Source organism: Anoplolepis gracilipes, chromosome 2 (assembly GCF_047496725.1).
Source record: "Anoplolepis gracilipes chromosome 2, ASM4749672v1, whole genome shotgun sequence".
NCBI classification, from domain to species: Eukaryota; Metazoa; Arthropoda; class Insecta; order Hymenoptera; family Formicidae; genus Anoplolepis; species Anoplolepis gracilipes.
In genome coordinates, this window is record NC_132971.1 from 8,614,566 (window position 1) to 8,636,264 (window position 21,699).

A 21,699-nucleotide genomic window follows, 5' to 3' on the forward strand; every position below is an offset into this window, starting at 1 on the left:
ACGAAGACGGCAATGATGACGCCTCTCTATCTGTCTTCGTCGCTAAGTATGCATATGTAACTCTTTATTGCGTTACACACAAACGGGATAGGAGAGGCAAAATTAAATAGCGGATTAAATACATTAGCGCGCGACGCTTAACAAATTAAAAACGTAAAAACATTAACAGTACAATATAGTTTCCTTATCGTAGACGTAATGCGATGGCAGTCTTGAGTCCTGGAAAGATGCTGTGATTGTTGCTCATCCGCTTCGATTTTTTTCGCATATCCTCCTTCCCTCTCTTCTCTTCTCTTCTCTTCTCTTCTCTTTCATTCTTCCGCCATTCGTCTGTGCTTCGTTATTCGTCGAATATTTCGTCCTTTATTTTAAACCGAACTCGCTTCGCTCTTGAGTTTAAACTTGTATTTTCGTTTTATTATTTACGATAAGCTTTTGCTTGTGGCAGTGTCTGCAAATATAGATTAGCTCAGCGTCAATAACATTCGGATCATCCTCTTCGCGTTTCGGCGATCATTATATTCGAGACTCTATTCTTCCTAGATATTTATGCGCGCGAATGTAATTCTATATCTGAAGAAATATGATTTTTGTTTTGCATCGAATGTGAAATGAAATTTAGCGCATCTAATTTAAAGAAAGGGGATGCTTCTTCCTACCTTCTCTCAACAAATTAACCATCCTCGAGAGAAAAGTTCCGGCTGACATGAGATGATCGATTGAGCGAGCGAACGAGTTGTCAAAATCCATTTTATCATTCATTGAAGAAAAAAAAATGATATTTAAAAATAAATAATAAAAACTACTACAGCAATGGAAGCTTTAAATTCGCTCGGCCGATCTATAGATCATAGATCGTAAAAAAAAATGCTCTCTAATAGAAGCATACAAACGTTTAAGGAAGAAAAAATGGCGTTCGATAGATTCGTAAATATATACGTTCACGACTTATCTAAAATATCCCTTGCATATTCAATATCGATCGAGATCCAGGGAATAAAGAAGCAAAGAGTAAATAAAACTTCAATTGAACTCGTTTACATACCTGAGTTATGACTACCTACGCCTCGACCGACTTCTTCTTTTCTTTCTTCTTTTTAAGGAAAGAAGGTGTCCTAAGGCCCTTCTTCTTCTTCTTTTCCTTCTTTGGCGATTCCTCGCTAACGCTCACATCCTGCGACATGGAACCCTTAACACGGAAGGTCCCAACCGTAACCATAAACCTTTCTGCATGCACATGCATAAGTGCGCGCCGAATTTTCTCGCTAATCGTTCTATTAGCCAATTATAATATATCTGATCGCATGCAAATCAGGACATAATAGAAAAGTTTGTAAAAGAGAATCTATGAAACGACTATTATATATGCTTGTGAACGAGCGGTGAGTCTCTGTACGATAAAAATTAATACCAAGCGATAATTCGCTTAAATATCGGATACGCTGTATCTTGTAATTTGATTATTATGTTATTATGTAATATTATCGAGCGAGAAATATTCAATTTTTTAAATTTGTAAAACAGCGTTCCCAGATGTTTACGAATGCATGAGAAATGTGTAATGTGTGAAAGCAGGCCGATGTAGTACATATGCGGAGATTTAGGCCGGGTCTATAATAGATGTAGTAAGCCTTAAGCTGTAAGAAATGAACCAATTACAATTGACTTTAGAGAAGAATAATGAACATGTTTGGTTCATTTCTTACGACTTAAGGCTTACTACAGCTATTGTAGACCTGGCCTTATACTCGTTTTGTTTAATTTACGTAAAGTACGTTTCTATCTTGACGAAATAATGATTCATTCTCGTTTTTTGCTTCCCCTTCCTCCCCAAATTCGAAAGATATATAACGTTATTTAGTCGTGTTTAATAGACATGTATGTCTCTGCCATCGTTTTAAGATTAAAATCATATATATATGCATAATAAAATGCGTGAAAAATTAATATATCCGATTCCCCGCATATGATGTGTGGCAATATTATAAGTGACTTTGATATTAAAAGTATTGTGCGAACAAACCTCCTTGCTACTTTGCGAGAAAGTACTGTGATGAGCGTCCGAGTGATCGCCATTTACGGTATTCTCTCCTAGAACACAAATATAGAATTACATGAAACTTAAATTCTCACAAATAAATTACAACAGAAAGAAAATAATTAAATTCATGAGGCAGCAATCAAGTCTCTAATTAACATCTTTTTTTTTTGTAATAATTTATAAGCGTATTGACATCGCACCAAATTTAGGGAGCTGAAAATTACATCATTATATTTTAAGATACAGAGAAGCGAAATATGCACACATACACACAGAGATGTATCTTACCTTTCGAGAAATGACGTTTGTCGTCGAACATATTCGTTTTTGGAATCGTTATTGAAAATCAGTTTCCAAGCAAATAGCATCGACCATTTATAGCTTGCTAGGATGCGGGATATCATCAATAGTAGCAGGTGTTAATAGTGAGGATTAATGAATGCACGCGCGCGCGCACACACGCACGCGCACGCACACGTATACGCACACGCTCACACACACAGATCCAAATGTGTACATAGATGGGTATAGAAAAATTATAAAAGGTATTATATTCAAACTTTTATATCATCAAACGTGCTGCAAAACTGTTACGATATTATATGAATTATACAAGCATTTTCAAATTTAAGTTAACTTATTGTTAGATACATCATTAGTAGAAAGCGATGCATAAGAATGTAACATAATGTTGATTAAACTCATAGTGCAAAAAACAACATCGAGAAACTAAATGAGAATATTAAAATAAACAAACTAAATAATGCTTTAAGTCACAATTTCATTAGAAGAAAAAAAGTAAAGAAAAACTTAAATCTCATGAAATGTTACATATATAAACGATATAATAAATGTTAATACTAATTTATATGTAGAAATTGTCAAAATTTCCTTTTCCTATATTCAAATATGTTTAAACTTGGTCGCGCAAGAAATGTGCTTTGTTCGTACATAAAGAGATTCAAAGAATTAGAAAAATTAGAAGGAAAAGAAAATTAAAACAAGAAAAATAACAAGATTAACAAATATTGCAATATTTTTCTTCAAACATCTAACGTTTACACGTTTACTCGTGCTTTTATGATAGAATAAATCTTTTTTTTTATTAGTGTGAATACTTAACGCGTTGATAAGCTAAATAAACGCGCGTACAAAGTAAAAATTAACTGTACAAACTATTCAATATTATCTGCGACTTAATCGCGATCGTGTCTTTTTCTTTCTTTCGTAGGTTTTGAGTTTTAAAAGATGCTCTACAGATCTAAATATTAACAATAAAGAGCAAGAAATGTACTTCAGCGATTAATGTAGTAGAGTAGCTGACACATAATCTAAAATACTCTATTGCAATATGCGGTTATGCATATCGATGAATCAATCGTTGAAATTCTCTTCTCAAAAAATTGGGAAAAACAATTGTTTTAGTTTTGATTAAATAATCCCGAAATTAGGATAAAATGATTTTTTAAAAAGCGAGTCTCAGTTACGCGTTCAACGTTGAATTATCTGAGACTGCTTTTTCTAAGCGTATAAATTCGTTAGTGTCGTACGAATAAGACATGCAATCTACAGACGAGTTCCAGATATCGCATTTTTCTTGAACATCGTTTATCTCATCGTTATCAGAGATAATAATAGAGCTAACTTCGGAGATCGTGTATGTATCGTCGAAAGAAATAGATTTCTTCGCAGAATTTACTATACTATTCTCTTCAGCATCAACAGAGCCGGCTTCCAGGTGATGCAATGATTCGTTGGGATCTTCTAAATTGTACGTCGTAGAATCGTGCATTTCGTCCAATTCACTTATAGGCGTTAGACAATTTAATTTATCTCTTATCGATTCTTCATCCTTCTCTTGGCAATAACAGCATTGATCACACGGCCATGTTTCCATCTCTGACTTTGACATGGCTATGTTCTTGTTCTTATTGAGAATTGTACCGGTTTCAATATCGTGATCGTTGTCGAGCATTGTCGAATTTTCAAATACCTGACCAGTAGACAATATATCGGTACCTTTCGGTGAGACTTTGATAACACGGAAATTTAATGCCAGAGAACTCAGTTTTTCGATCGGCGGTCTCTTTGCTAGAGTGCAAAACTCGATTACGGCGGAAGATTCTGGATTCTCTTTCTCGTCCATCGTCGTTTCATTATTACAACCGCCAAAATACGGCGACAAATTTTCCAAGAAGCCTTTCATTCGACAGATATTATCGACATCGTTGTCGATTATCGTCGAAATATCCGATATGGACGCTCGACCGGCGGATTCTGTGAGCGAATATTCGTAACAACAGCTATAGATAAACTGGCGCACGACTTCTTTTGCGATAGTGAGATCGTAAATAGAAGAATCGAGGAACAGCAGAGTGTAAACGGACTCGATGATCTCAGTGAGGATGTCTAGCACAACTTGCAGAGCCTCATTTGATGATGGCGCTTCTTCGTTGGTAGCGGCGTTAAGATCGGCGATGATCTCGTTAGCGGATTCGTTGATTCCATTGTGAAAAACTTCGCCGTCGATATCCTCTAATTCGAGAATCGTGCGACTCGGTAACTCGAGTATATCGGAACCACTCGCCGAATGTCTCTCGAATAGTGAGTCGGAGCTACTACCATTACTCGATACTGTTCTATGATTTTGCAGACACTGCGTGGATTTTTCCTTCACCGGCGGTTCTATCATCGTTGGTTCTATCCATACGTAATCATCTAACGCGTCATCGTTGTCGCTTCTCGTTGCATCGGATTGCCATTCCGACGATCGTTCCGCCAAGTCATGCGAGGTATCGTCGTTGCCGCTCTCCTCTTGAACCGCTGGCGGAGTTAGACTATAAATAAGACTCATATTCGTCGAGTCTAAATTATATTTTACGCAAGTGTCTGTTTCGGGTAGCGCGTCCAGCTCAGTTTTCGACGAAAAGATATTTACGTCAATGCTTTCGACGATTTTTGTAATGTCATCGCAATATGATTCGTACGTGTCGTCGGTTTCCGTTTTGCTACTCGGCCAATTGTTTTCGCACATGGATTTTTCGATCCATGTGCAAATGTTTTGTCTATTTAACTCCGTCGCGTGACCATTTATTCCTTTATTCATCGATTCTTCTTTATCTTCACCGCATTCGTAATGATCGGTAGAATATTTAGTATTATTGGAAGATAAGTCGCTCAGTGGTTGCGAGCTTTCTTCATTATCGCGTTGAGACGTCTTAACACAATTCTGTATATTCGTTTTTGATGTACATTGCTGTTCTTCCTCATTCGTTGCCTGAATCATGAAATCTAAACAGTCGTTGCTCGATTTCTCGTTGACTCTTTCGTCCAAAGATTCTCTTTTTGCAGAATTACTCTCCTCATCAATTATCATTACGTGATTCCCGCGTTTTTCCGTCTCCTCGAGTTGACAATCGTTATTTGTATAAAACACGATGCCACGAGAGCTGTCTTCTGTCTCCTTCATGTTAATTAGTTTAACAAAATTTTGAGACGCAATATTCTCCAATTTCGTAGAATGCATCACAATATCGTCCGGGTGCATCTCGCCATTCACATTCTCGATGCATTTCGTGTGATTATTTGTCAAATATGTGTTGTCTATTTTTCCAGGATAAATACACCATTTTTTACTCGCAGAGTTCGTGGAATGTTGCTTAGATATATTATCTCCGTTATTCGTGCTCGTTGTTTCGGTCTTCGATTCCGTTGCTGAATTCTTTTTATCCTCGAGATCCTCGAAAAATTTTCGTCTCGCCTCGTAGCACGACTTTCCAAGAGTCTCGTTCCGGACAATCGTGTTCGATTTCATACTTTGCCTACTAATGTTGGATCTTCTCGAACGTATAATAAGAAGAGGTTTTTTACGTTCGGCAATTGTCGAGGTTCTGACATTCTCCAAGTGAAGGCTATCGTAAAGTGATTCGGAAAACCTTCGGCCGGAGTACACTTGCGCACACTCGTTGCTCACGCTGCTGCAATTGCTGCCTAGTTCGCAATCTGCAAGCATTAATTACGTCCCAAAAACATGTCTCAAACATAGATCCGACAAACGATCGATCGGTGTCCATTCATCTCGTTTTGGAGAAACGGAGAACGTTCACGGATACTCGGACATTTTATCTGCGAAGTCTTCATCGTCGCTTTCGCTGCGCTCGAAATAGATATTCTTAGTGCTTTAGTTTTTAGCTATCGCTATAATCAAAGTGTTACACCCACTTTCTTTCTGTGTATTTCTTACGCTTGTATTTATGCTATAATTGCGCGAAAATACACTATACTATTTATTTACCTTGAATAAAATTATTACTCACCGTTATTTGCTTTACTGTAAATATAATTATTATATATTTGTTTTTTTATATAAAAAAGAGAAAAAAATTAGGAAGGTTGTAGAGAGAATAATTATTGTATCTTTATTTTAATACAGAAATCGATGATGCTTCTTTCTTATCATTTTCACGTTAGTTTATTATTTAGAAAAAAAAGCTCAACAAATGATAGAAAACCACACCTTAAATTAGATAGAAACACGTGCGAGTTTCAAGGATTTTAGCATTTCACACACAGAAATAAAGAGAAAATATAAAATAAAAAAGTGCTTTAACGTGCTTTAACAATCGGTTATTGATGCAAGCATTAATGATCGTTATTTCGAGTGGCGGAAGGAGACGAGGGCTTTTCAGGCTTATACGTAGGCAAAAGCATGACAAATTCTATGGCTTTGCATACGTATGTACATTTAGCGATAAGATTAGAACGAACATTTGCTCAAGTTCACACATATATGTATATACATATATGCGGTTTATCTAATCATAATTGCGGATAGGGAGCGTATTCCATACCGGAAAAGGTGCAGTCTATACCGGATGAAACGCATCTTACACAACCGAATGAGATTAATTTAATCGTATAAAAACTCATATATGAGATTAGACTGAAGATAATCTTATCTTCTACTGTGGCTCGAGAGTCTCGAGTATGTGCGATTATAAATTGTATATATCTCTTTCTCTAAAGTTATTTATTTTCTATTAATAGTAAAAATTCTACTAATAGCAAAAGAAAAAAAAAAAAAAAAAAAAAAAAATCACGCATCCAGTGAAAAGTGCATATCTTATTATTTCACAAATACAAAGTATCGGATAAAATTTCTTCAGTAATCAGTAATTTTTAATTTCAAATTAAAGATTCATCTCTTATTTCTCTGTGCATAATAAAACTCACCTCTGTAACCACTCTGTTGTTCGATCGTTTTGTAGCGCATCTCATTAAGGAACTCTGTAGTAGCATCAATCACTGCATGTCAAAAATAAATACATGCATTCATCAGTTCACATGCATTCATCAGTAAAATGCTTGACATAATCCATTGTTATTTTCAAATGTAATATTCGATACATAATACGTACATACATAGTACCTGTGATTGTCATAAAATATACCGATATATTCATCTTGTAAACGATTTCACTGAGAGGTTACCATTACCATAAACAAACACACAACAAAAAAAACGTAACTCGTGCAAAATTATGTGTGTAGATCTTTATATACAATTATAACATATACAAACATGCAGTAATTTAATGATCTGTGGTAAACTGGTCATAGAGATGTTATGTGTGAATTATCACAAACACAAGCTATGGCCATGCAAAGGTCAAAGTTAAATTAAAGCAAATGTCTTGGTATCGTGCAGCACATAACTCTATTCACTTCGCTAACCACTCATTGACCATTTACACAGATCGAATAGAAAGACATTAACTTGAAGGAAAAGAAAAATAAAAAAAAAGAAAGGGAAAGACTTACCATCACTTAACACGACTTCGGGTTGACTCGGCACAGGCACTTGTTTCGTTTCTATTCGCAATACTCGGGGTTCTGTAGCAAAGGAGTATATACACGAATGTAGTTAATAAAATAAAAATATATCGTTAAAAGTTAAAAATAAAAATATATCGCTACAAAGTGTAGTTAAATGTATGTGAAACATTCCATGATATATGTATGGAAATTAAAAAATACATGAATTTACCGTCTCTACTCTCCTCCTCTGTTTCTGAAGTAACAGAAACTGGTGATTGAATAGGACTCTTGGCAGTGCTGGATTCATGCGTCGCGCGACTGATGTTAAAGGACGACAAGGCCTCGGATTCTGATTGTGACTCATCGTCTATTTACAAAATAGGTAATATTAATGGCTCCAATAAAATGTCTGGTAAACATTAAGTGATCACACGATAATTCTAAGATACAGGAAACAGATATATCAGAATGCATGCAAAGACGGAAAAGGTTGGATTAACGATTGAATGAAACTAACAAGGATCTCCTTTCTGTTTGCGTTCAACCTCTCTCTTGTATTGATCCAATTCTTGATCCGTGACGGCGTCAAAAGGATTTTTGGCATAGGGTGTCTTGTAGACCATTGCATTGTGTTGAAAACCACGCTGTATAATACCCTTACTAGCGGCTCCTACTAAAACTACTTGTTCTCCAGTACCACTAATTGTCGCGTCCTTTTAAACAACAATTATACAAGTTAAGATGACATATGTATTTTCTTCAAGAATTTATAAAAAAACATAAAAAAGATATAATTGTATTTCAACTGTAAATTTTATATTTTGGTATACATTTAAGTTCGAATTAGAAAAAGATTGTTTAACAGAAATACTCCTTTTTGGTCATTTTAATGTGTAATAAATAGAATAAGCTCATATTAATTCAAATCGATTACAAGATTTGGCAATTATTAAATTTACGTACCTGCATTTTTTTAGCTTCCTCCCATGAAACACCTTCCAGTATGTGAGATTGCGGACCAGCCGATATCTTCTCTGCTCGTCGATAATCTTTAATCTGAGAGGTAAAAGCAAGTATCCAACTTGTACATTTTCATTTATGCAAATTTACCGATATAAAAAGAAAGCAGGAACAAAGAGACAATAGACTAGACAATGATGCTAATGTAATTAGCAATACTTACCTGTTGTTGTATTTGTTTAAACTCCTTTGGGTTGGTATTCTTCGGTACAAACTGAAGAGCACCGTCTATCTTCACTGGTGTGCTGCTATGGGTAGGAGATCCGTCAGACACCCACTGCACACAAAACCAGAACATTAGTCGACCCCCTTCAAACTATCGTAAGAAGCAATAATGTTAACATAAGTAAAGACTCTTGCATGTTATGTGTGCCTGCTGCATATTTGTCTCCTCTTTAATATATATTGTTCCATAGTATAATTTAAACTGGGAAATTAAATTCTCAAGAATTCTCAATCCGATATTGCATTTATAGTTTACATTATGCAGTTTGTGATCATTTATTTTTATACAAAATTTTATGAAAATATGAATCAATATAATACTGCATAACAATCAGCACAATTCAGAAACATGACAATAATTAATATACATGTCACATTTCAAGGAAATAGACAAACAAAATTCGCAAAACATGTAGGGTCATTTGATCTGGTTTTGTAAATGCAGTGGGATCAGTGTCATTAGGTGGGAGAGATCTTGATGACGAGATCAGGCACACATTCATACAGAGTCGTGAAACACTTGATACACTTTTATATATATATATATATATATATATATATATATATATATATATATATATGTATATTTTTTTAGTTATATTATGATAAAAAAAATGTTGAAGATAAAACAATGGCTAAATAAGGTACAATTAAATCATTATTTTAGTCTCGCCTCATGCAGTATTCAGATAAAATGGCACAAAACTTTATTATGCCTCTATTTATAGATGCACAAAACATTTACACCCTAAGATCACTTTTGCTAGAGGATAATTTTGTACGCAAATAGAATAGATAAACTCAAAATCACTTATAATTAGCGTCAATCGATATATTGTATGTAGGCACGATACGAATACATAACTTTACAATATATTATGAAAGACGCCAAGTTTATTAGTGTAGCATAGGCTATGAATAATGCTAGTATAAAACACCATTAAAGTTGAAGTTTTATTAAAGTTGATATAATCATCCTCTTTTAAACAGCACATATAACTTTATTTAAACATCAAGAGGCTACAGAAGAACAGTCATTAATACCTTATATGTAAATATACTTATGCTAACGATTGACTGGAATTCAACATGATAAAATTTCATTGTGCTTAGGAAAATGTTAACCGCCCTCGTCCCTAGTCTTTCATCTTGCGCGTTTCATACTTGACAGAAATATCTCTTCCTTTGTTAAACATTTTTTCACTAAGCTCTTTTATGATTTATAAAAGTGAGTTATTTTTTTAAATTATGTATCAATAAAGTTTTGTCAAGCAAGTGTACATACAATGAAAAAAAGATTGTACTGTCAGCCCCTATAAAATACTTTTCAATCAACAATTAATTAAATGAAAAATTATTTGATATTTGTTATTATGCAAAGCTTTAACATCTCTCTCTTTTATCATTTTATTTTAATACGTTAGTTGAAGGATGCACCAATAACAACTGGTTTTAATCTATATTTGTCATATATTGTGAAACATTTATATATATTGCATGTGTAAATTTGTGCAATTAAAAATTGGATTAAATAATAAATACTATTTTTTTTTGTTAATGTATGTGTTAAAAATTTGACCAAGGTTTATACATATAAATCACTTACGCACGTGCATACACATATATACACATGTTGATCTCTACATAGAATTTAAAAATGTAAATTTTGTTTCAAATTTGTACTTTGGTCATCCCTTATTTATCGCATTAATAAGCAGTTGCCAAATATAATATCGCTCTGTGATAACAAGAGTTATATTTATCTGTACTTAAAAAGAACTATATAATTATTATAGTGTGAAATATTTCAGTATATTATAACAAACATCAATGTTTGGTATAATTATTAATCTCAGGAAATGCTTGTCGCGATTAAATTGATATAATATAGAAATTATCCTTTTTAACACCTCAGCAATTGCATACAAACTAATGGCACGAGTTGGAATGCATTAAATTCGTGGAAAAAAATAATCATGATTAACTTGCATAACATATATATGCTTATACATATTTATATAATAAAACTAAATTAAATTGAGAAAAAAAACAAATTAAATTATACAACTAACATGATAAAATACAATTTTTATGGTCAATTGAATGAAAACTGTGCTAACCCCAGATAACACCAGTGCACAATATCGCATATTGGATACGAGGTTATACTATCTATTTACGGCCATAGATATGCGCGTTGTCTTTCTCAATCATCGCTAAAAATATCTCTAAAATATTGTTAGATAAAATAAAGTTATCATTTACCAATGTAGAAAATAAACGAAAAATTGATGATAGAGTTATATATCGTTGCATTAATTTCATAAAATCCCGAAATAATAATAGAATAATAATAGTAATAGAAAGCTAGTATATATATATATATATATATATATAAATGTTGAATATATTCCAAAAGCAATTGTGTATCTCGTAAAAAGATCAATACCTACTCAAAATTTCAAGGTAAAAATTTCATTGTCAATATACAATTAAAATAACTTTGTAATATAGTGGCAAACTGAAATTTTGGTACCATTCCTAAAAAAAAAGTTCAACAATATTCTACTCTCAAATTCAATTAAGCGAAATAAATCGTACAAAACGATTCCATACACATCAATGTCGTATTTTGTACGTATATATATGTATGTTTATATCAATATATTATATTATTTAATATTTGACGCGTTTAAAGCTCTCCTTCTCCTTTATTGCGCAACTCGTAATTCGATTAGAAGCCACAATACGCGATTACAATATTAATATTGCCAAATAAGAATACCTATATTAAATTTATTAGATAGATAGCATCAGGCGAGTACGCGCAAAAATGTGAGTAAATAATTAGTCGTTCTTATTCTCAAAAGTAATGACTTCTACCTTGGTGATCTTTTTAGGATCGGGTGTTCCAGTTTCCAAGATCTCGACTTTCTGGTAAACGTTTGGTGAATTTAACCAACGGGATCTATCCGTTCCTTTACGTCCGCCCTTCCACAATCTGCATAAAAAAACGAAAAAAAAAGTCGATTAAACTACTCTTATTTGCCAGTTTTATTAGCGTATTATTTAACTACTCTGTTGTTGAAATAAAATATTGTTTCGAATCAAAGAAAAGAAGAAACTTACCCTTGCTTGTACAATTCTTCCTCTTCGAGTAGATATCCTAAGGATGATACGGCCGGTGGAACTTCAACATCATTTCGTGGTTTTGGAGGTTCTCCTTTTACAAGTGGATTTCTATATATGTAACCCGTACGGAATCCCTGAAACGACACGACACAATGATAAGGCATTATAATATCGAGCAATTATAATGTCGAATGATCCTCGCGATTGAACTTACAGCATTATCGAGCATTCTCATAAGAGCTTCAAATTCAGCACCGCCGATTCTCCAGCGTTTCTCGAGTTTTTCCGCGAGAGCTGATGATTCAACTACCGCACTCGGCTGAGGGATCGGTGGTTTCCGCGAAGCTTCGAATATAGCCTTCTTCGATTCCTCGCTGATAAGGTTGAGATTGTCTATACCAGCGGGCATTAGCTTCAATTGAGTCTCGCAAGCGACTACGGTATTGTAAACGTTAAAAAACGCTTCCTCCACCGTTTCTCCACAACATAAAGCACCGCGATTCGTCAGAAGCATAACTTTATTGATCGGTCCGAGGTTTCTAGCAATCTTCTCTCGTTCCTCCGGTTCGACGGAACCTCCAACGTATTGATGGGTACTCACTTCGCCTATCACTATGCTCTCTTGACCGATCGGTAACAATCCACACTTCAAGGAGGAGACCTATGCATTATATCGCGCGCGTGTTAGCACTGTTGTAATTCTTTTCGAAATAGCCAATAAATTTGAACTATAAATCATTCACGTTAAAGCAACGTCGCAGTATAAAAAATATGTCAGATAAACAGATCGTCGAGAACAAAGAAATGAGAAACAAAGCATACTCACAGCGGTAACGGACGGAGTAGTAATATGAATAATACACTTGATATCGGGTCTCGCGGCGTGTATTGTCGAATGCAATTGGAAACTTGCAACGTGCACGCCAAAGTTCGTTGTCCCCTGTTCGACAATCGTGCCTTGCATATCCACCTTTATCAGACTCGAGGCGGTGACCTCGTGATAAAGTAGCCCGTAAGGATTTACTAAAAAGTGTTCCTGATCCTGATTAAGACGAGCAGTAATTTGTCCGCCGACGCCTTGGGTCCATCCATATAGATCGAGTAATCTGAACACCGCCGCCAATTTGCACCGTAGCAATTTTTCACCCTTGGCGTATCCCATACTCTCCACGCCGCGAATGTCGTTGATAGGTAAGACGCAATTTGAATCTGTATTTTCGAATAAATCATATAATAATGCAAGCATAAAAAGAAAGATTATCGATACAATTTGAAGCGATTTGGAACTAACTTTTGAACACATTGCCGTTGAATCGGGCTCCCTGTGCACCCATCATATCAGAGATCTGTTGCAAAAGACCGGAAGGTCCGGCACCGTCCTTCATCTGCGTCTCGATTATACGTTCCAGTTCTTCTCGGAAAATGCGCGAATTCATCATCATCTCAACTCTCTTTCTCCTTTCCATTTCTCTCATATCCTGTAAATAAAATCTTCTTATTTATAAGATATATATTTTGCATATTTGATTAAGTCATTTATTTTTAGTCTTCTCCGCATTCGCAAAATTCGATAAAAAATTATCATTAGATACTAAACTTTCGACGAAACTTACCGCATCGATATCAGCGGGTCTCATCTTGCTCTTTTCATCTTCCGTCAAACCGTCCACCACACCATTTGTGTGTGGTTCGCTTAACGCTTGTTGACTCGTATCTGCCATTTTCGTGCCTCGGACAAATACCGACAACTGAAAAATATCATTTGCCAATATTGTTATTAGACAAAAATTAGGTAAAAATCTTTTGCTTTGATAATTTTGATATTTTTGTATTAATTATTTCCAATCATATAATTAATATTAAAAATCATAATATAAAAGACATACTATATATATTTTATATATAATCAGAAAACGTCTATTTATTATAAGAACAAAGAACAATAGAAAAAAATGATAAAAATAAAAAAAAATAATAATAAAGGTAGAGAACTATAGCTGAACGATCTGTTAAATGCGTGAGCGGAATTCACTCGTTTCTCCTGAATCTAATACGAGCTATGGACACCTTACCGGTGTGCGATCAATAAAGTTGCGGGGCCCTACCAGGAATCGTGTGCGTGCACCGAACCGCGTTTGCGTTCGTTACGACATCCTTTTTATTTAGCCGTAATCTTTCAGGGGAGAATTTTTTTTTTTCAATTTTCTTTTTAAAATAATTTACTTATCATACCGGGGAATTAATTTATCATACCACGTCATTAAACCTATAATATATATATATATATATATATATATAAAATGCTTAATGACTGTTACTCAGTTGGCGTATGCTTAGCTCGGATCTGTGTCACCGGTCGTTCACCGCTTGGCTTTCCTTACGTCAAGTACCGGTGCATCGGACACGCAATGCTCTCGTATACTCGGCTACATACAATCCTTATCCTACGGCATCCGCTTTTCACCTTTTCACGCCGCATTTCCCTCGCCATCAACCGAATCCCACGCTAAATCCTTCGCTCGCATAAGCAGTATTATATCGCAATCTCACATGAGCATTTTAATAATGTACCTTTCAAAAATTATATATTTATTTTATTTATTTATTTTTTTTTTTTTTTTTTACTACGTTACACTTTTGAGCAAAATCAATGTTACGATCATTATCGACAAAAACCATCGATGAGTAAATTTCTGAATGAGATTAATCCGCCGATTAAACTTCCGATTATTAGTACACCGGAAAACATGAGTCATGCGTCTGCACTTCCGTTGCAACATGCACAAAAAAGAGAAGCGCGATACATGGTTAACTGCACGCAAGTGCGTAAAATGCACAATCTAACTCGTACCTATATTATCGTACGCTCAAATTTTTTTTGTATATTTTGCGAAATTTTATATTTAAAATTTATCAAGATAATAATTAACAATTATTTTGTTAACGTTTATTAATTTGTGTCAAAATTAGAGAGCTAGATATTTAATATAGAGAGAGAGAGTCTGATACTTATTTTGCGTATTTATTTATGTATATTACTTATACCATATATATTCGATTATCTCATTGTTTATATATTATTTTCTCATATACAATTAATGTATGTTTCCATACAGATAGAGATGCGAACAATTTGTACCTAATACGAAAATAACACGGAATATTCGCAGCGTATTATCATCTGAAACTTTGCCAAAGAGAACTCGCTCTTGCATTAGCTAAAGTAGGTATGTACACACATACTTTCGATACATTGCCGAATTCAGTATACGGAAACGTTGCACGCAAAAATATATATTTAGTAGCGGCTGTCAACGGTGGTTCGGTGCGAATTGACGGTAATTAACGTTAAGGGGTTTAGGTATTTGGCATAAGTGGCTTCGTTTAAGTCCCTCGTATACGCGCGCTGCCTCGTTGACATACAACGCGATACAGCTCCGTAATATTGTCCGTGATATCGGCGAAATGGCCAATAGCCGAGTACTGAAAGAGTGATGGAAGAGAAGTTATATAGAACTTTAACAAAGGAACATATTTCAGAACAACGAATGCTCGGCTAGAACTTGATTTTTCGAGCAAACGGGAGATATGAATTTCCATAAATCACTGGGGCGGCGGCAGTTGTGCTTAAAGATAATTATCGAGTTCCAGTTTCGATCGCTGTCAAACAATTGTTGAACAATCGTATCTTGAAATTTTTCTAACGCGTATGAACTTTAACACAATGATGATGTATGGCTACTCTACGTCAAATGTCGATTACATCCTTTTGGGGTTGCATGCCGCCTCGACGCTTATCTCGAACGGTAACGAGAGACAATGCGGATCATTCCGCGAACTGAATGAAAGCGATCACACAGACGAGATTCACTGCGTTTTCTGGCGCGAGTGTCGCGCAAGTCCTCGTCTTAAAATAGAGAAAGGCCAGGGACGGGCCCGACGTATCTTTTGTTAGCAAATTTTTCTTCCTTACGTATGCTTCGTATTTCACGTTCATCTTAAGCAGCGACGAGAAAACTAGGAGCTCTTGTAGATATACTCGTATAAGTAATTAACGAAATACAGAGAACTGATAAATAGTATTTGGCATCGATTCAAAAGCTTGTCAATCGTTTTATTGAGAAACCATTTCCAGAATGTCTATTCAAATATTGTTTAAAAAAATTCTGTAAAAATTCCTACTATTTTTATTTACAATTTTAAGTAAAGGAAATATTTTTGTGAAACTTTCTAAAATTAGTGTTTTTTATTGTATGCGTTTTCTAATGCGTTTCCTAATACTTTTTACTTATACAAAGAAAAAACACTTAAGTTTTCAGTATTAGATTTGCAAATATATTGAAAAACTAAATAACTTTCATAAGATAAATATTTTTACTTTATCACTAAAAATTAAAATAATGTATTGCATATTCAATATTTTGTTCAAGACTAAATATATAAACAAAGAGAAAAATGTAGGATATTTATATTTACTTTAAACGCGTAAATCATATAACTTGGCTATCGACAGATAGTAATATTAAAGTATTATTAAATTTATAAAAATCCTAATAAAATTCCATGAGAATTCTCTGATTTTTCCAGGTACAAAAAAACCCTAAAAAAATATTTCCAATTTCCCATGTTTTTAGACATCCTAAAGTTCCTCTGCCTGATTCTTTTTTTCATTTAACGATCTCTTAATTGCACATAGAAAAGAGAGCGTGATAAAAATAGAGGAGAAAAGTTTAAAACAAATTGTATTACTACATTCAACGCAGGGACCCGTGTGATGCGATGACGATCAGCCCCCTTACGCAACCTGGCCCGTAGATATAGAATCGCACTGCGTGCGTGCGTATGCACCTGCGCACGTGCTGGTACATAGATCGCACTTGTTTACGGCTACAAAAAGTACAGAGTTTCCGACCTGAAAATCCATTCGAATTCGTTTTTTATTTTATATCGTAACGTCAATCAACTAGTCTTCCAATTTATATCGATTGATTGCTCCTCGATATCAAATTATTATGAATCTCCGATTCGAAGGTTATTGACATAGGGCCAACGGTATCGTAAGCGAATACCTATATCGTGTAAGTAAGCAGCGGACCACAATGAGTCATCGATAATATATCACGATGATGTTTTCTTTTTTCGATTTAAAAAAAAAAAAAAAAAAAAAAAAAAAAAAACGGGACTTGCGTAAATTCTTTTTTCTTTTCTTTTTCGCTTCAATACTGACATCATACGCCAAAACGAGCACGTAAACGCGGATTATTATCAACTGGCATCCGACCGGCAACGGCGACGGACACTTTACGCAATGACGTCATGGCTAATCACAGATTACGCTCGTCGTAGCGGACGAGCATACATCCTAGAGCTATCAATTAAGAGACGAAAATGACAGTGATAAAGAGGAGCAATAAAGAATCGATTATGCACAGACGTCGTCGACTATTGAACTCTCACTAAATTATATATTGAGCAAACGTATCTTTATATCGCGTGCACGTTACTCGTTATTTCACCGTTTCTGTCAGACAGCACGCTTTATTTTACGGAGAACGCGTGATTAAAGCGACTGTCTCGAGCTCGAATAAAAGTTCTCGAATGTGTTAACGCGTTGACCTTTATGAAAAGGTCACTATCGTGAAATTATCGAAACGCGTCGAAGACAAATCGCCGGTCTTTATTCATAGCAACATGTACAATTGTATTACAATAGAATTCTATTGGAAATTGATCGCAAAGACGATAATGTAAAGCTATTTCCGACATATAATACAACGAAATCTCTCGCTCAAATTCCAAACAACGGACCAAATTCAAACTAGCGCGAGTGCAGATAATTAGCCAAGCGGAACATAAATGTTTTGGGTTAAAACCCAAGCGTTGATCGAGGAAAATCGGTCGCTCATGTCGTTAGTAAGATTAATACGAGATACATGTAAAAGGATGACGAAGTAGCTCGTACTACAGACAGTGACACAGAGGATAATGCAAATGGCGACATTTTGGAGGAGCGAAAATTTAGGATTTCGTTTGTTCGAATCGGCGAATGCGAGAGACGAGAGAGACGCAGCGAACAGAAGGACGCAGAGGTAGAGCTCGACGCTCGACGTCGGGCGTCGCCGCTCGTTGTACGAATATATACACATATATGTGTATATATATATATATATATATATATATTCGCTTGACTGGAAAAAACGGCAAGGAGAAATCGGAGAGCAGAGTCGCGTGGCACCGGGAATCGCGACTCGAATAGTAGCATCGGGGCCGACGACACACCCCTCGCGCTACGTCATTCATTGTCGGGCGCCAACGAGAGTAACGGGCGTCGAGAAGAAGGAACGGCGGCGAGAGAGCGAGCGACTCACGAGGGAGAAAGCTCGATGAAATTATAGATCGCCGCCGATACTCGTAGAGCCCGCTGCTCGGGCGTGGAATATGCCGATATCGCGGTGAGAAAGTAACGGAGAGGTGACTTACTAGTTTGAAAAACGTACCTACCTAAGGAATCGCCGTCGTCAGTCGCTTCCTCCTCCTCCCTTTTACGAGATATGCCCGTGCCCGTTTCACGAACCGCTACAACAGCTCGCCCGTCCGTATCACACACAGAGACAGCCGCCAGCCGCGCGCGCGGCTGTTCCGTTCGATGAACAGCTTCCCCGCCTCCGCCTCCGCCTCTACACCCGCTGCCTCCGTTTCTACCGCCTGACGACGTTCCAGGGCCTGGCCTGACGCTGCCGATCTCCTGCGTCGACTCCCGACTCTGTCCGAGTATATCTTAATGTCCGCTCATTGATAAACACGCACCTCGCGCCTAATCACGACTCCTCGATACGGATCCGGCGTCGAAAACCGATCTCAACCAAATACACAAGCCCGTCGTTTACGCGCGCTTTATCTCCCCGAGAGCCGCGAAAACTCGCATAGTTGAAATCCCAGTTTTCGTTTCGCACGCTATACAAGCGGGACCGATCGTGACCTCGTCGTCACGATCCTCGAGAAACCGACAGTGACTGATCACTGAGCGCTAGAACAGTTTCCAGGTAAACGCCGCGCGTATCCCACAAATGGTCCATAAACCAACTGCGACAGCTGTTATAGATGGCCGTCCAAGTAAACGTCAGCGATCTCGACAGTTATCGCCACCTATCGTCGATTGTCCACATTCACGGAACAGGATAGCCAACGTTTCTAGTATTTCTTTTTCGATATTTATCTTGGACATCACTTTATTTTCTCTATCATTTTGTCTTTCCTCGATGCAGAGGTAGATAAAAGAAGATATATAAAGATACTCAAGAGAGTGATTTTTCTAATTTGAATGATAATTGTCGCATCATATAGCATTTTCGATTGAAAGGATTTTAATCTAACCCGAATTAATTACTCACTATTTCTCTATGAAATCAAGTCTTTTATTGGCAGAGACGTCAGTGCAATGACGTCATTATTCGCTCCCGTGGCGATTAAAGGCAGATTCCACCAACGTCGAATAACTTTAACCTTGGTTCAAATTATATATCTTCGTCTCTTTCTCTTTATACTTATCTGAAAAAAATAAAGATGCAGTGTAGACCGAGATTAAAGTTAAGGCCATTTCGCCCGAACTACGATTAATTCGCTTTCCTTTTCCTTCTTATAGATTTCTGTTCTTATACAGAAAAAGGAAAATGATTTAATTATAATTTTATCAAAATGATCCTTAACCAGCGTTGATGAAATCAGCCATAAACCTGTTTCAATTGGAAACGCTAAATAATCTGTCGCCAGAGATCGTCGATCGAAATCGATTCCTTTATCTAATTAATCGATGTAGAAGAACCGATATCCAAAAATTGTTTTCAGTTGGAATGATAGGTATGTATGTATGTATGTATATACATACATATATACGCGCGCGATTATTACATTTATCAAACAATAACAATAACAATAACAATAATATGATTATATGAACAAAAATTTTAAAATGATTTCGGTTACATTTTGTAAAAACCCACTTTTTATGTTTGCATATAATTTATCTAAATGATCGTGCTGATTATCAAATTGTCTAATAAAGTATCGAATAATATAAATATGCACTCACATATATATATATTTTTTTAGAAACACTATACATATATGTATATGTATAACACTATAAAATTTATTATTTTTATATGTCATATATTTCAGAAGTGCAGATATATATGATGTAAAATCAATCCAACTTCTATCTTTCTTCATTTTTAAGATCCGCCTTAAATTGATAGATATTGATACAGTTAATATACTCAAACATTATTCGGATAAATATAAATAGAAGACTCCAAATATAATAATAACAAGGGCTTAAGAATACGCACAAACTTGAAGATAAATAAGTAAATAAAGTCAAATTTAAAAAACTAAACGGACACGAAATTTAAAACGTTATAAATTTATAAAAATTATTAAAAATATAAAAAAACAGATTATAAATGTACAAAAAAATTACAAGTCACAAGTAGAAATAAAACCAATATAACCAATATAAAACCCCAGTAAACGCTAGATATTCCTGAAATATTCCATTCGTATTCCAAAAGTTCTGACCCTATCAGCACACATGTTTAAAAGATGTCCATAAGAGATTCACAGGATATTAAATATCTTTGAACATTCTATCTTTGAATCTCCTATAAACATCTTTTGAACATATGTGCTGATAGGGGTATATCCTGGAATAGTAGAAAAATGTTCATAGAACGTTCAAATAATTGTGAAATATTCAGAATATTCTATGAACATTACCTGTATGTGTAAGGAACATTCAGTGTAAATTTTCATATATGTATGGAACATAAAAAATGAAATAAAAAAATTAAATAAAACAGTATACAAAATAATAAAAAATTAGAACATTTTGTGCTTATTTGAACATTCTCTGTACATTCTTTAAATATTCCGGAATGTTTTGGAAGATTCTTGAGATGTTAATTTTGGATTTTATAAATATTTCAGGAATATCTAGCGTTTACTGGGCCGTCTGTTTAGTTTTTTAAATTTGATTTTATTTATATTTAAGTTTACGTACTTCCTAAGCCCTGATATACCTCGTTTATTATTCGTATGTTATCTATATACGTCATACAATGATGAATTCTATTTTCGCACAGGAAAATCCATTAAAAATCCATTAAATTTACGCATAGATAAAAAACAAGTATATAACAATTATTTCGATAAGTCTAGTAGATTAGATACATAAACATATCGCTTAATAAAAACAGTACAAATGGTTTCAAAAATTATTTATCGATTGATTCTTTACTGATAATTAATCAATTGATAATCTACATTATCAATATATCATCTAAACTTTAGACAGAAAAATTTTGTAGGCAGAACTGTTAAGCCATGGTCAATAGATGAAGCAATCATTGTGATAACAAAGTTTCATAATAATTTTCATAAAAAAGAAAAGTTTATCAAGTAAAAGA

At 35.1% G+C, this 21,699-nt stretch overlaps 1 protein-coding gene across 8 annotated transcripts; it reads right to left on the bottom strand.

Moving 5' to 3' along the window:
* Positions 1 to 47: 47 nt before the first annotated feature.
* Positions 48 to 19,319, bottom strand: Hts (adducin 1-like protein hts). Of its 8 annotated transcripts, none has more exons than XM_072910801.1 (16): positions 18,737 to 19,311; positions 13,849 to 13,983; positions 13,527 to 13,713; positions 13,062 to 13,444; positions 12,450 to 12,896; positions 12,233 to 12,369; positions 11,987 to 12,104; positions 9,042 to 9,155; positions 8,822 to 8,914; positions 8,376 to 8,571; positions 8,088 to 8,225; positions 7,862 to 7,933; positions 7,274 to 7,345; positions 2,024 to 2,091; positions 1,046 to 1,174; positions 48 to 451 (listed from the first exon to the last, which is right to left on the bottom strand). In XM_072910801.1, the coding sequence occupies exons 2-15, from the start codon at positions 13,954 to 13,956 to the stop codon at positions 1,061 to 1,063; spliced, it is 2,247 nt and encodes a 748-aa protein (XP_072766902.1). In that variant the 5' UTR covers positions 13,957 to 13,983; positions 18,737 to 19,311; the 3' UTR covers positions 48 to 451; positions 1,046 to 1,060. The 8 variants fall into 8 exon arrangements, with proteins under 8 accessions (XP_072766902.1, XP_072766901.1, XP_072766906.1 ...); XM_072910800.1 differs by having other exon boundaries at positions 1,046 to 1,189; XM_072910805.1 differs by lacking the exon at positions 18,737 to 19,311 and adding an exon at positions 15,983 to 15,988 and having other exon boundaries at positions 1,046 to 1,189.
* Between the last annotated feature and the right edge of the window lie 2,380 nt (positions 19,320 to 21,699).

Excerpts from the sequence above, each read along its gene's own strand:
- Hts (XM_072910797.1), bottom strand. The coding sequence starts at position 13,956 with ATGGCAGATACGAGTCAACAAGCGTTAAGCGAACCACACACAAATGGT. Across the intron at positions 7,346-7,861 it reads CGAAGTCGTGTTAAGTGATG|TGATTGATGCTACTACAGAG; the intron begins GTAAGTCTTTCC and ends TTTGACATGCAG. Across the intron at positions 6,044-7,273 it reads ACAACAGAGTGGTTACAGAG|ATTGCGAACTAGGCAGCAAT; the intron begins GTGAGTTTTATT and ends TAATGCTTGCAG.